General features: G+C 49.1%; 1 protein-coding gene across 1 annotated transcript in view; it reads left to right on the top strand.

Moving 5' to 3' along the window:
• The window catches only part of LOC125944337 (uncharacterized oxidoreductase TM_0325-like), a 103,663-nt gene that overhangs the window by 11,133 nt on the left and 78,897 nt on the right, over positions 1–13,633 (top strand). The window contains exons 2-3 of the mRNA XM_049664724.1: positions 7,909–8,048; positions 13,371–13,463. Coding sequence (XP_049520681.1) covers positions 7,909–8,048; positions 13,371–13,463 — 233 coding nt within the window. The remainder of the gene's footprint in view (positions 1–7,908; positions 8,049–13,370; positions 13,464–13,633) is intronic.

Below are 13,633 nucleotides of genomic sequence, written 5' to 3'. Positions count from 1 at the left end.
ATTTGAAAGAGTTTTTACATAGCTGGATGTGCATTCTCATCTTAAGTTCTAGCCATGAGCAGCCACTTTGTGCTAGTGAGTTGCATATCGCAAGCTTGCGCCATTTCATTTCTTAAGTTATATCGCGGCCACACTGAATTCGCGCAACGGTGCTTGAACGGTTTTCTGAGTGTGAATGGAAGAAGCGATAAGCATGAAATACAACATTTTCCTGTGCAGTCACTTTTTTCTTCTGATCGAGGGGTAGCATGTGGGCTAAGGCTTTTATTTTTTATGCTTGGATGAACGGCTAGACCGGAAATAACAAATTGTGCGCGCGAGCGTAACTTGAGTGGGCTTTGAGTGCTGCCCGATCGATCCGTGTTCACGTCATTCACGCTCTGCACAAGGAACCTCCATGTTAGCGAAGCATTAAGCCTGGTATACTTATCCTTTATTCTGAAATAACAAATTTCCTTCGAGATTTGAGTTTTACTCACTATGAGCGAAAGTTTAGCGGAAGCAGAGCAATGTCAAGCCGCCGGCGCCGCTAAGCTGGGACCGCTGACCGCGGCACCATCTGTCGGCTTGCAGCAGAGCGACTCGCTGCGCCCGCGCGCTGCCGAACATAACCTGGACGCTCTCGCGCGCGCAGTGTCAACACCTAAATGTTCTTATACCCCTGACAGAAGGGCACGCTAAAGTCCTTTATGTAAGGGGACATCTACCGGAAAGGCGTTCAAGCGCAGTGATACACGACAACGGAGTATCTCCCTCCCGGCAAGGTGCTTTTGCGGGAAAGATGATCGGGCATCTACTTTTCGAGCGGAAAGGTGTACTCTCGCATACAGCATGCACAACTCATCAATAAACGAAAACGTGTTACGTAACTTCGATGCTCCGTAACTATCTTTTTACCTTGCAAAAGGTATTAATCTTTAGCGGTAATGTGATTTGTCAAACAGTAAAGGTTTACTGTAGTTATGCTCTCAAACGCTCGCATGACGTCGCTAGCGCCTCTATGTTGAATTCCGAATAAGCGCATTATAAGACATCAAAAATGGGGAAAACATGTTTTTAGGTTGTACAATCACTAAATGTAATCTACATGCGCAGCTTTTTGTAAATGTTTTCTTTCTTGCTGCTTTAACAAGCAACGCTTTTTTTTCGCGGCATTTTTTGCGGCGTTTACCTAAAGAAGTTAGTGTGGTGCCGTGTGTCATCGGCGCAACACCTTTCTGCAAAGGGTCCTTCGGACTTACAAAAGGGGTTTCCTGCAAGGGCCTTTACTTTTGCCCGTGTGTCAGGGGTATTAAACCGTGGTTCAACCGTTCCAGGTTTGCGGCACACGAAAGAATGGTCACTCCATGGAACGAAGAAGAAGAGCCCCTTTTCAGAAAGCCACGTCTTAACTGGCAAATAGCCTGCAAGTAATTTAAAGAAGAAAGTTGTCACCCCAGGATGCACTGGCATGCTTTTTACACTTTTCAGCACTTTCCTCCATGTTACCCCAGAGAAATGAGTCCGGTGCAATGGAACTGGGAGAACAATATCGCATAAATATTTATACAATTTTTTACGGGACACTGCGCTTAAATATTCAATCGAAAATCGGGCCTCAAGGAAACGACACGACTCAACAACCTCTTTAAGGTAACCTTGTAGTCGACCTTACATTTTATTGGAAGAGATGACAAAGTTTGGCAAAGGACTTACCAGTCGTGTTTGGCAAACTGGGCGCCGGAAAGGATCCTGAACATTTCGAAGGTACGGAAAACGATTTACAAACGGTCTCAGAAGAAATGCGATAAACTTAAGCCCCCATCGCGAACACACCGAAAAAGGTTCGTCCGACTTGTTCGTTCCCATGTCGATCCCCATATAAACACGGCAAAAACCCGATGAAGTCTTTGCACATTCGTTCGAGAACAGTAGAGCACTTGCAACACGTACTACAATTTACTAATGAAAAACAAATTGTAAACCGTGGGCATGCACCGCCACGCGGCTTAGAACGCGCTTATCAATTTGTTGCGGGCCAGTCAGTGCGTTGAGACGCCTGGTGCGTGTCAACGCCACTCACCAACAGAACGCCGCGCGCGTAGGAAACATGCAACACGGTCGCCGTCCCGCCAGTCGTGCGCCCTTCGCTACAGCGGACCGTGTTCATGAAACAAACGTGCAACAGCTTCTGTGAAGACACGTTTCACTTTCGTGTTCTACCAATTCGTATAAAAAGCGATCAAACATATTGATATTTTCTTTTTGTAGAATTACTGTTTTTAACCTCGAAGCCGTTCTAGCTAACCGTAAAAAACTTAGCAGTGGCTTAGCTTGGCTATGCCAGGGTATACGTAGCGTGAGCTAAGTCAGCCACATCGTTCAGAACCGGTAGACCTGGTGGCGTGGGCGGGTAACGATACCCATTGGTAACGGTAAAGAGTGGAATCTTCTGCTTAACGAGAAAGTGCTTGCACGTTGTACAAACCCGCGGCACGGTTTCACCCTACTCAGGCGCGCCACTTAGCTCAAAGTTTCACGCATAGCACTACTTACCGACGTCAAGTCTTTCATGTGCCACAGTCTTTCACGCACGCCGCACACATATCCAAACGGATTGTTCACGAAGGCCGTCTCGAAGGTCCGAGTCGCACTGGCGCTTTCGCTAAGTTTCACCGTATAGTCTGTCAATCAGCGAGCCTTGACGTCATCGACGGCGTCTTGTTGCTGCTGCTGCTGAGATGGTCGGGGCACGTCGCTCAGCCTCCTGGCGACGCCGCTTTGCTAGACGTTCCTCCCTTTGCTCCGGTGTCTCCGCAGCACGTTTAGCCTTCTTCTGTTCCTTCTTCCTACGCTCAACTGCTAATTGCCAAGCAACTACTTCGGGATCCGATGAGTTTAGCTTCTCCGCTCTTCTGCGCCGCTAAGCAGCAATTTCGCACTCCTTCTCCATGGCTATATCACACTCGCAAACGCCCAGCTACAGCGTAATTCTAGTACACTGTAGCCCAGCGCAAACGCTGGGCAAACGCGCGGGCGCCAGCTGTGCGCTGTTTGACGTCACTGCTCCTCGCGCATGCGCAGCACGGCTCTCCAGGAGCCAACCGAAACTGCTCAACCTCGGCCAGTGTAGCTCACGCTACAAAAGTGCCGCTTGCTGCCGCAAAACCTTGCCGAGCTATGACGTCACTGCGTTGCCCAACTCGCGGAGCGGCGTGTGCCTGGCCTCCTTTCCGTGCCGTGCACATGTTTCCTTGACATGGGCCGTTAAGGAGAGGGAAGGAGAGGAAGCTCGAGAGAGGGAAAGTGAGACAGAAAGGAATTGTAGCAGCCCCAACAAGGCAATGTGCAGAGCTGCTGCCGAGGCCGCCCGCGTTGCCTAGCCGCGCATGCGCCGATACAATAGCGGTGACGTCACCTCGCGTTGCCTAGTAATCGCCGGCGCAGGTACGTGCTCGCTTCGCCCGACCACGGCCGCTGGATAAAAAAAAAAGTTGTCGCAGTTTCACCTGAAAGGCGAAGCATCAATTGCGATAGCAAATTTGTAGAGAGCTATACGGAGTATTGATATTAGCATTATCAGCTGTATAAACTTGGCACCGGCAACACGCAGAACTGTTGTCGACGCCGTCGGCGTTTTGCCCGCGTTCGCTCAAAATGCGTGCGGCGTTGGTGACTGTTGCTGGAGCCTCTGATATAAATAGGCACTTGGTACCACAGCTAAACGTCGCCTCCCTTCCCTCCCCCTCCCTCTCCTCGCCCACGGCCTCTCGCGCGTCGGAAGAAGGCGCGTTTGCACTACATATATGGTGATTGTAAAGGAGGAAAGAGACGCCTACTTCTGCAGCCCGGCACGTTCACACCGAAGGCGTACCCGCCAAAGCGGGCAGGCGGGTGCACGCAAAGCGTCGAAAACCTCCTCGCCGAGCGGGTATACCAGGCGGAAAACGCGGCGGCAAGCCCGATCGCTCTCGGACCGATTTTTTCCGCCCCGCCGGAATTCCCGCTTTGCCGCAGCCAATCAGAACGCCAGACGATGGTGGCGCTGGTGTATCACGGCGCGAGATCTGCGCGCGGGCGGACGAACGGCGCCACGAGACGGCGACACGTCCCCCGCGAAAGCGCTCGATGCTCCGCCTCCTCGGCGGCGCGGGCAACCAGGCAAGCCGCCTGGTATGAACGGGCCCGCGCACTCGCCGCGCAACCCGCTTGGCCGCTTAGACGCCCCGCTTTCGGTGTGAACGTGCCTTAAGGGAGCACGGCGCAGAACGCGCGTTTGTTCTCCGCCGTGCGTTCACTCCCCGTGAAAGCGCGCGCCCCTCGCGTCCTTTCACTCGCACATACAGCGTTCGGCGCGCGGCGACGATTTCATCTCCATTGACGTCATACGGAACCTCACGGCGACGGCGACGGCAGAAATCTGCTTTTGAGGGTCCATATAATTGCTATCGCAATAAAAATGTCACAGTTTCGCCCTAAGGGCGAAGCAATGAATGCGATAGCAACACAGCAATGTCATACGAAGTAAGGTGAGCGGCTTTGGTAGCAATATGAATTGTAGTAAACATGAGCTGATTAAGTAAGCAGGTGTGCTGCGGCGTAAGTAGACCGACATGAAGAGAGACTCGATGACCACGAGAAGGCGCGTGTGAAACGGTGGTGTTGATGAGAAGCGCTTCCCGTGGGCAGCGCGTGCGAAGGGACACACCTGTAGCGCTGCACTGCCGACCCGGGCAGCATTGCATGTGCAGCGTGCGTTGGAAAATGTGGCCCGACTATTACTAACTGATTGAACAAGCGTGGTGTGAGCGCGCACAAACAAACATGAATAGATCACACTGAATGACTGCAGACAACGACTGTCAAAACGCTGGCAGCAAGCGCATACGCCGCACCAACGGGCGAAGGTACGTGCGGTCTATCGCTTCAACGGAAACTGAGCGGCGAATGCACGGCGCATAAAGGTCAGAGCCGTGTGGAGATAAGCGACGGTGCGAGCGAGCGACGAGCGCGGTTGTTGGCAGAGAGGAAGTGCGCCCCCCCCCCTCCGCTCCCTCCGGCGCTGGCTTCCCGCTTCCTTGCTTGCGCGTGGGAGATTGAGTGCGTTCGCTCTCCGTGATAGCGCGCGTCCCCGCACGCTTCCCGGAAGCTCGGGCATACGGCGCGCGGTGAAGATTTTATCTATACGGAACCTCACGGCGACGGCGACGCCAACGGCAGAAATCCGGTTGAAGTGTCCATATTATTGCTATCGCAATAAAAAAGTTGTCGCAGTTTCACCTGAAAGGCGAAGCATCAATTGCGATAGCAAATTTGAAGAGAGCTATACCGAGTAATGATAGCAGCTTTATGAGCTGTATAAACTTGGACATGCAGCAGCACCGGCAACACGCAGAACTGTTGTCGACGCCGTCGGCGTTTTGCCCGCGTTCGCTTAAAATGCGTGCGGCGTTGGTGACTGTTGCCTGAGCCTCTGATATAAATAAGCACTTGGTGCCACAGCTAAACGTCGCCCCCCTTCCCTCCCCCCCCTCCCCCACAGCCTGTCGCGCGTCGGAAGAAGTCACGTTTGCTCTACATATATGGTGATTGTAGAGGAGGAAAGAGACGCCTACTTCTGCAGCCCTTAAGGGAGCACAGCGCATTGGCGCTGAGCCGTGCTCCCTCAAGGGCTGCAGAAGATAGCGCCAACCTTTCCCTTTTCCCTCAAGAACCACTTATCATCATCACAGCGCAGAACGCGCGTTTGTTCTCCGCCGTGCGTTCACTCCCCGTGAAAGCGCGCGTCCCTCGCGCCCTTTCACTCGCACATACAGCGTTCGGCGCGCGGCGACATTTGGCGCTGAGCCGTGCTCCCTCAAGGGCTGCAGAAGATAGCGCCAACCTTTCCCTTTCCCTCAAGAACCACTTACCTACCGGCGACGATTTCATCTCTATTGACGTCATACGGAACCTCACGGCGACGGCGACGGCAGAAGTATGCTTTTGAGTGTCCATATAATTGCTATCGCAATAAAAGGTGCGGCCTGCCGCGTGCATCGAAAACGGTGTGATCCGCCGCGGCACCACACGTCGCGGGCTGTTGTCTGGCATCGGCATAGCAAATGCGTCAGGAACGCGCTTGAAACGCCGTCGCGCGTTCCATCGCCGATGACTAGCGCCGTTCGGCCCAGCCAAGCGGCCGACAATGCAACTACGGCTGTCACATTCGCTCCCATTGCAACGCGGGCCGTACCTTTTTATTGCGATAGCAATTATATGGACACTCCAAAGCAGATTTCTGCCGTCGGCGTCGCCGTCGCCGTGAGGTTCCGTATGACGTCAATGGAGATGAAATAGTCGCAGCGGGCCGCCGAACGCTCTATGTGCGAGTGAAATGGCGCGAGGGACGCGCGCTTTCACGGGGAGTGAACGAACGGCGGAGAACAAACGCGCGTTCTGTGCCGTGCTCCCTTAAGGGCTGCAGAAGTAGGCGTCTCTTTCCTCCTTTGCAATCACCATATATGTAGAGCAAACGCGCCTTCTTCTGACGCACGAAAGGCCGTAGGGGGGAGGGGGAGGGAAGGGAGGCGACGTGTAGGTGCGGCACCAGGTGCCTATTTATATCAGAGGCTCCGGCAACAGTCACCAACGCCGCACGCATATTGTGTGAACGCGGGCAAAACGCCGACGGCGTCGACAACAGTTCTGCGTGTTGCCGGTGCTGCTGCATGTCCAAATTTATACAGCTGATAAAGCTACTATCATTACTCCGTATAGCTCTCTACAAATTTGCTATCGCAATTGATGCTTCGCCTTTCAGGTGAAACTGTGACAATTTTTTTTATCCAGCGGCCGTGGCCCGACACAGACCAACGCCTCTTTTAGGAGGCGTTGCACAAACACGGCTGCGCCGAGCACCCGCCAACTGCGCGCTACTGAGCATGGGCCATGACGTCATCACGGCGTGTCGTCTGCTGCGCGGCCCGTACACTGTGCATAGCTTTCTTCCAGTGTGCATGCGCTTGACCTCGGAGTTTTCCATAAAAGGGGCTGCGTCTAGTCGTGCCAACTTTCGCTAGATATCGACCGGCTAGCCTCCAACGCGTTCGGCGTCGGCAAGCAACAGCGTTCTTTTTAAACTTAAGGAAGTTTCAGTCACTTCAGCCCATTGCGTTCACCGTCTTCAGTGACAAATACCTACCTTGCCCTATTTGCATACGTGTCGTCGAGGTGGAACTCTATTGCTCCACAACACTAGATAGAGCACTTCAATCATGTGCGCACGCACGCACAGGACACATGAAAATGGCCAATTGGTTCATTACCATGCGGCACGTGCACGTGGCACTTTATGATATCACCGCGTCAGTCTACCATTTGTATATATGTCGGCTAATTTTAGCGATCAATACAAACAATCAAGAAGGCATCTTGAGGTGGAGCCATTTAACAAACAAGGATATATACAAGTACTGGTGAGAATGTCTGGTAATATCTTAACGGTACTAAATAGTCATCGACCTTGTGATCAACCTGGTAAAGTAGAGCGGGTAGACACTGTGGTAGCCGTCTTCTCAACATTATTATCATGTTTACGTACATTTCTCCAGAATTTGGTAAGCACTGCGAAGATTCAAGCACGAGCTAAACATTACATTGCGAAATTCTCACGGGTCCTAAGGGGTTTATTTGCAGCTCAAGCTCTTCTGCATCGGCACCTACTGAGATTTTGACTTGATGCAAAAGTAGTGAAACGTTGTCTAAAGGTTAGTGATTTTCTTGATCGTGGAAGGCTCGTTAACTAGCTTCAAGAGCACAATCAGCAATGAAAGACACACAAGATGACTAGGATCATTTTGTTTGTGCAATCGTTTTTTATGGAGCCTTTTTTAATTGAATTTTTTCGGTAACTGCTCTCGCATTGTGTTCTCTTTCTGCGAGCGACAGGTGCCTCGGCGGGCATTGGCGAAGGCACGGCTAAGCATTTTGCCTCCCTTGGCTGCTGGCTTTCCCTGACTGGGCGGAACACATTGAATCTAGACAGAGTGGCTGAGGCTTGCCGCGCACAGGGGCTTCCTCGAGACAAGGCAAGTAGCCGGTTTTACCGAGCTGAAGGTTTATTTGCGCAGGTCACGAAATCGGGACTGAAATACGGTGCAGACTGCGAAGCCAGCGATATCAACCTCGATATTGTTTGATCATAGTGTGACTGTGAATTGTGATACTAGGCTTTAAGTCAGCACATCAGAACTGCTGGATAATTGAGGGCGATGCCTAATGTTAATTGTTAAAATATATCACCATTTTCCCACATGTCCCCAGCGCATACAATAATTTTCAACGAAGAAAACGGGAAAATACCAGTTAAGAAGGACGTCAATAAATGTTTTTCGTTTTAATTCAGTGTTTTTCATGATTCCGAAATCGATTGCAGGCGCTAGTTTAGGAAATATTAGGTGTAATCTTCGGCGGGATATCAGAAAACACGCAGTTTGCAAGTGACACTGCTCGCTTGAGCAACGCAGGAGGGACCTTGCAACAAATGACTGAGGTCCTTAAGTTTCACAATACTTATAGACTCCCCAATCTTCAGCGACCTCAGTCACTTTCAATAACATTGCAAAAATAATAATTTTAATGAACAGAAAGTCTCATCAAGCAGTGAAGGAGTATAATACATATTGTGCACTAATCGCACGAGTGACATTGGACCGGGAGAGATGTCTCCAGGCGAATAAAAAATGGTGATGTGATTAAAGAGGGCAATTTGTAGGCAAGGAACTGCGTCGCGGAACACGAGACAGAGGTAACTACACATCGCTGGGCGACACCGTCGCTATGCGATGTACAGAAGATAGGTGATGACAAAGTATCATGTGATATACCTGACTTTACGGAAATACACTGTATACGATGAAGACGGCGCTTGAGTGATGTTTGCGGGACCCTATGTGTCAGACTATTCTGGTGTCAGCCGCCACTTTCTGACATTTTTTACTTGCTATTTGCCCCCCACAGCGTCATATATTCCCCTGATTCTGGGAGAAAACAAAAGCTTACAAAAAAGACGGCGCTTCGCTTAAGATGAAACGCTGCATATTCGTATAGTAGCGGAATATTTAGGAGAAATTTGTTTTGTGAGCAGTACATTTCGCTGAAACGAAAAAGAACGCGAAAGATAGTGGGAAAAGACACGTGAATTTAAGACGATAATAACGGGTATTGCTTTTGTTCACAATAGGCGCAGCACTTGCACTTTCGACCTGTTTATCATAACGAGACTCTCCTGCTGAAAGGCCATGGCGTCGTGCATTGAGTCGCAGGTTCTGTTCCAGCCCATAAAGCCACGTTCCGATCGGGGTTACCAGAGAACTTTGACTTACTTCAGCCTATCGTGACACTAAATGAACCCCGTGCGGTGAAATTTATTCGGGACCCTGCCCTACGGTGTTCGTCAGAGCCCATATGTGTTAGTTTAGAGCGTGAGAGCTCTTGAATACAAGAGCAAACAGCGAAACTCATAACTTCGCTGCCAGCTGAATATATATTCAGCTTTAAAGGCTGTGTAACCACTGAATTGATTATAAAGTTATCGGTTAGTTGGTGGTAGGTGCGCGTAAAAACTTTTGTAATGGTGATAAGTAGGAAATGTTTTAATGACACGAGTACGTGAAGATGTTCACCACTGGCGATTGATTAGAGGGAAATCATACAGTATTTCTTTGTGCAGTGGGCTAGACTCGTTGTGAATTCTGCACTAGTATGTAAAACAAGATCTTTATAACAAATTTGAAACATGGTAACGCTTAGATTATTTTAATGGCCTCTAATTACCATCATTTGACTCACTTAATATTTTCAGCTGCAACATAGGAATCCTCTCATGGTGAGAGTATATATACTTAGACTGAATCAGAAATTTAGAGAGTAAAGGGTATTGAATTGTGCAGCTTTTTTTAACCAGCAATTTCACGGCAACTAAGTTGTCGCGCGCGTTCGTTATGTTTCTAAATGCTCAACTGTGGTACAACAGGGGAAGTCTCATCAACCAAGTTTTTCAGAAGGCGTCTTGCTTTCGCAAGGACAGCGACCTGCTTTCCTTTCAAACTGCTTTCAAGGAAAACAGCCGTTGCCCTCAAGAAGGCAAGTATGCTTGTCAAAATATTACCTTCATTTTACATCCCTTGTTCTACCAGTGCTGATCACTTCAAATATCTTTGTGTGAGCAACTGTTTTGTTTAGATTACTCCTGCACATTTCAGGGCTGGCGAAGAAATTAACTTTCAGGAATATAAAATTGAGATAATAAGGTGTGTTCGGATCCAAACTAGGTGTCATGGGGTGACGAAAAACCGCAGCAGTTTCCATGATTTCATGATGTTGCATCACCATAGGGTCCCTTATTCTCATTACGCAACTCTATGTAGGGCGGACGTGGAGCTTGATAAGTCACTCTAGATAAACATATGTGAAACCATCTGTTTCTTGCTGTAAGTTACCAAAATCTATATAACAATATATCACACATTCACAGCAAAATCGACAAAAGTTGAAGGGATGAACAGTGGTAGGAAAATGGACGTCTAAGGCTCGAGGCAACGCTTCGACAAGGAGGCTTATGAGATAGTTATCCTCGTCGGAACGTTGGCTCCAGCCTGAAACACGCCCTTTGTGCGACCAGGGCTCATCATATTAAACATCGACATGCCACTAAAAAGCTAGAACCTTGGCGGTCCTGATTGTTATTTCTATAGATCAATCTGGTCATTTCAATTATTTGTCGCAGTCACAAAACTGTGCGGGTGTGTGCTGTTTAACTCACCTCTACTGACACCGTGCGTATAAAAGTGACAAACCCAACGGATAATTATGTGGCAGCAGCAGAAATTTGTGCAGTAATGACAGAAGGTTGTGTAGCGACTACGCAATTTTGTTTTACAACGCTAGTTTTTGTAGTAACGACGAAACGTTACTACACGATCACATAACCTTTTGAAGTAACGAGACAACGGTACTACACGACAACATCACCTTGTGTAGCAAGGTTACATTGTTACTACACGAAAACATCACCCCATGTGACCACGACCACATTGAACTCGGATTGTTGGTGTAATCTTGTATGTTTGTATACCTGTGCATGCGCGTTGTGTTTCGAAAGCAAGGGGAACCGCATAGATCACCGAATTTTGCTTAATCTATCGTTGCACGAACCGCTTTCGCCATTTCCGAACCCCGTACATTTGGCTGCGCGTGCTCGTTTGACGTGGAGGAGCGATTCGTGCACGAGCAGCGTGCGGGACGCGGGCGGGAACATGAGACGAGAGGCTGGCTATTGGGCAGAGGGCGGCATGCTTATGGCCCCTATCGGCGATAACTTGAAAAGGGTGAAGGATACAGGGGAGATGGGCACAAACGAAAAACGACTCGGGAAAGAAAGATCGATAACAAAGGGGTGGCGGCCACTTAGCCCTCGACAGAAACGAAATGAAAAAAGGACAGAAATACAGGGAGGAGACAACATGAATTAAAAGTCGCCGTTTCGCCTTTAAGGCGAAGCATCGATTGCGATAACTAATTAGCAGATAACCATACGAATTATGCGTAGTATTTTTATCGGCTGTATCATGTTGCAAAAATTGGCTTGCTAACTAAATTACCAAGCATGGTGTCAGCGCGCACAGCAAACATGAAAACATCAAACTCGATGACCGTGGACATTCGCTGTCAAAACGCTGGCGTGAGGAAACACGGTAGCAGCAGCGAACGAAGTGACCTTCGTACAGTCTATCGCTTCAACGCAAACTGAGCACCGAGAACAAACAGCACGCACAAAGCTACGACCCGCCGACGCACATAGACTGTGCCCCCAACGCAGATCGCTCTCAAGATAAGGCCGCGCGACCGCGCGCGCTCAGCCGGAGCAAAGTTCCGGCCAGAGTAAAACGCCGCCCCCCCCCCCCCCCCTCCCTCCCCTCCTCCCGGTGCCTCGTAAAGTTGGGTCCATCGCGCGCGTCAGAAAACGGCTCATTTCCTGCCCGCTTTCCTTCCTATCACGCGGGCGAGATTGAGTCGCGATCGCCGGCTTACCGTCGCAAGCTTACACTTGCACATACAGCATACATAAATAGAGCGCGCGTTGATGATTTTATCGCCCTTGTTCTTTATACGGAACCACACGGCGACGGCGACGGCATAAATACACCTGGAGTGTCCATGTAATTGCTATCGCAATAAAATGACAAGGGCAAGCAGCAGAGCCACGCATCTATCTTCCATCGAAGACAACACTGCCCGCTGCGTTGAATGTATCTGAGTAGTCGTCTTATTTTGCATAATGAAAGAAAAATTGTTTAGCTATCTATTTGAGCTATCTACACCTTCAGAATAGCCAACAAAAATTCTTATGCGCTTTGGGGAGTTCTTCACTTGAGAACAATTTTTCAATGCGGATGGCCATGAAGGTGAGGCAGGTGGATAAGTTTCTCAATTGTGTTCTTAATTTCGTTCGGGCCGTATTGCGTTGTCAGCTTCACCGAACAACAGGTTGCGAAACTAGTATTGTTTCTTTTTTATTTTGTGTGTTTGCCAGCATGTTCATCTCTATTGGGTGTGATTATGAAGCGAAGTGCTAGGAGACGAAAAAAAATTGACAGTCACTTTAGTATACGCCAAAGAGGGTGAAGGCGAAAGCCTGCGTGCTCTAGATACAATAATTAAATTACTTGACATTCTAGTTCGAATGCGTTGTTACTTCTTATTACGGGTTTTTTACGACCCAAGGTCGAGGCTTCGGGTGCCTTAATTGACGCTACCCTAATTGCCTGTGCCTTAATTAACATCGCCATAATTAACACCAAAGGTCTTGGGTATGACTCCCACCAAAGGTCATGCGCTTGAGTGCCTCAATTAACTTTGTCCTAATTAACAAGATGACGACGGTGGCCCGCGCACCACCAAAATTATTGCGTGAGCGTTGCTTGCTTGACCCGCGCACCGTCAGAATTGTTGCGCTAACGTTGCTTGCTTATTCACAGAAGACGATGACGACGGTGACCCGCACATAATCAGAATTGTTGCGTGAGCGTTTGTATACAGGTAAGACACGACACCGGGAAGGTCTAGTAACTTAATTACTACACCGAGTCGTCATCGTGTACGATTTCGCTTCCACGACACGGTTTTCGCTCAGGGACGTTGAAAGTCCACTGAACCATGAGACATATAAGGCGTTCACCTTATTATGGGCCAAGCAATACTACCACACAACAATTCAACAGAACACCTTACAACTAACAAATGAAGGTAACAACAGGACAAAGACATGACACAACGACGAAACACAAATTTTTCTCTTGTGTTCTTCAACTGGGGTCTCCTTTGGTATTTTGCTTCCTAATGCATTCCAGGTTCTGGTCGTACCCGGTGACTTAGCAGTGGAAAGGGATGTGGAAGATGTGGTGCAGAAGACAGCGAAGCACTTCGGCAAACTTGATATTCTCGTGAGTTTAATTTTGCGTAAACGGCTAATAACTGCTTTAAGGCATGTCATCTTTAGCAATTGCTATCACGGCATAAATATAAAGAAATAAAACAAAAATACGAACAGCTCGGCGACAGGCAATGTGATTTCCTATTGTTAATCATCGAATGAACTTATGATGAACGCTGA

Source organism: Dermacentor silvarum, chromosome 3 (assembly GCF_013339745.2).
Source record: "Dermacentor silvarum isolate Dsil-2018 chromosome 3, BIME_Dsil_1.4, whole genome shotgun sequence".
Lineage (NCBI taxonomy): Eukaryota > Metazoa > Arthropoda > Arachnida > Ixodida > Ixodidae > Dermacentor > Dermacentor silvarum.
This window is presented reverse-complemented; position numbering and strand designations above follow the sequence as displayed.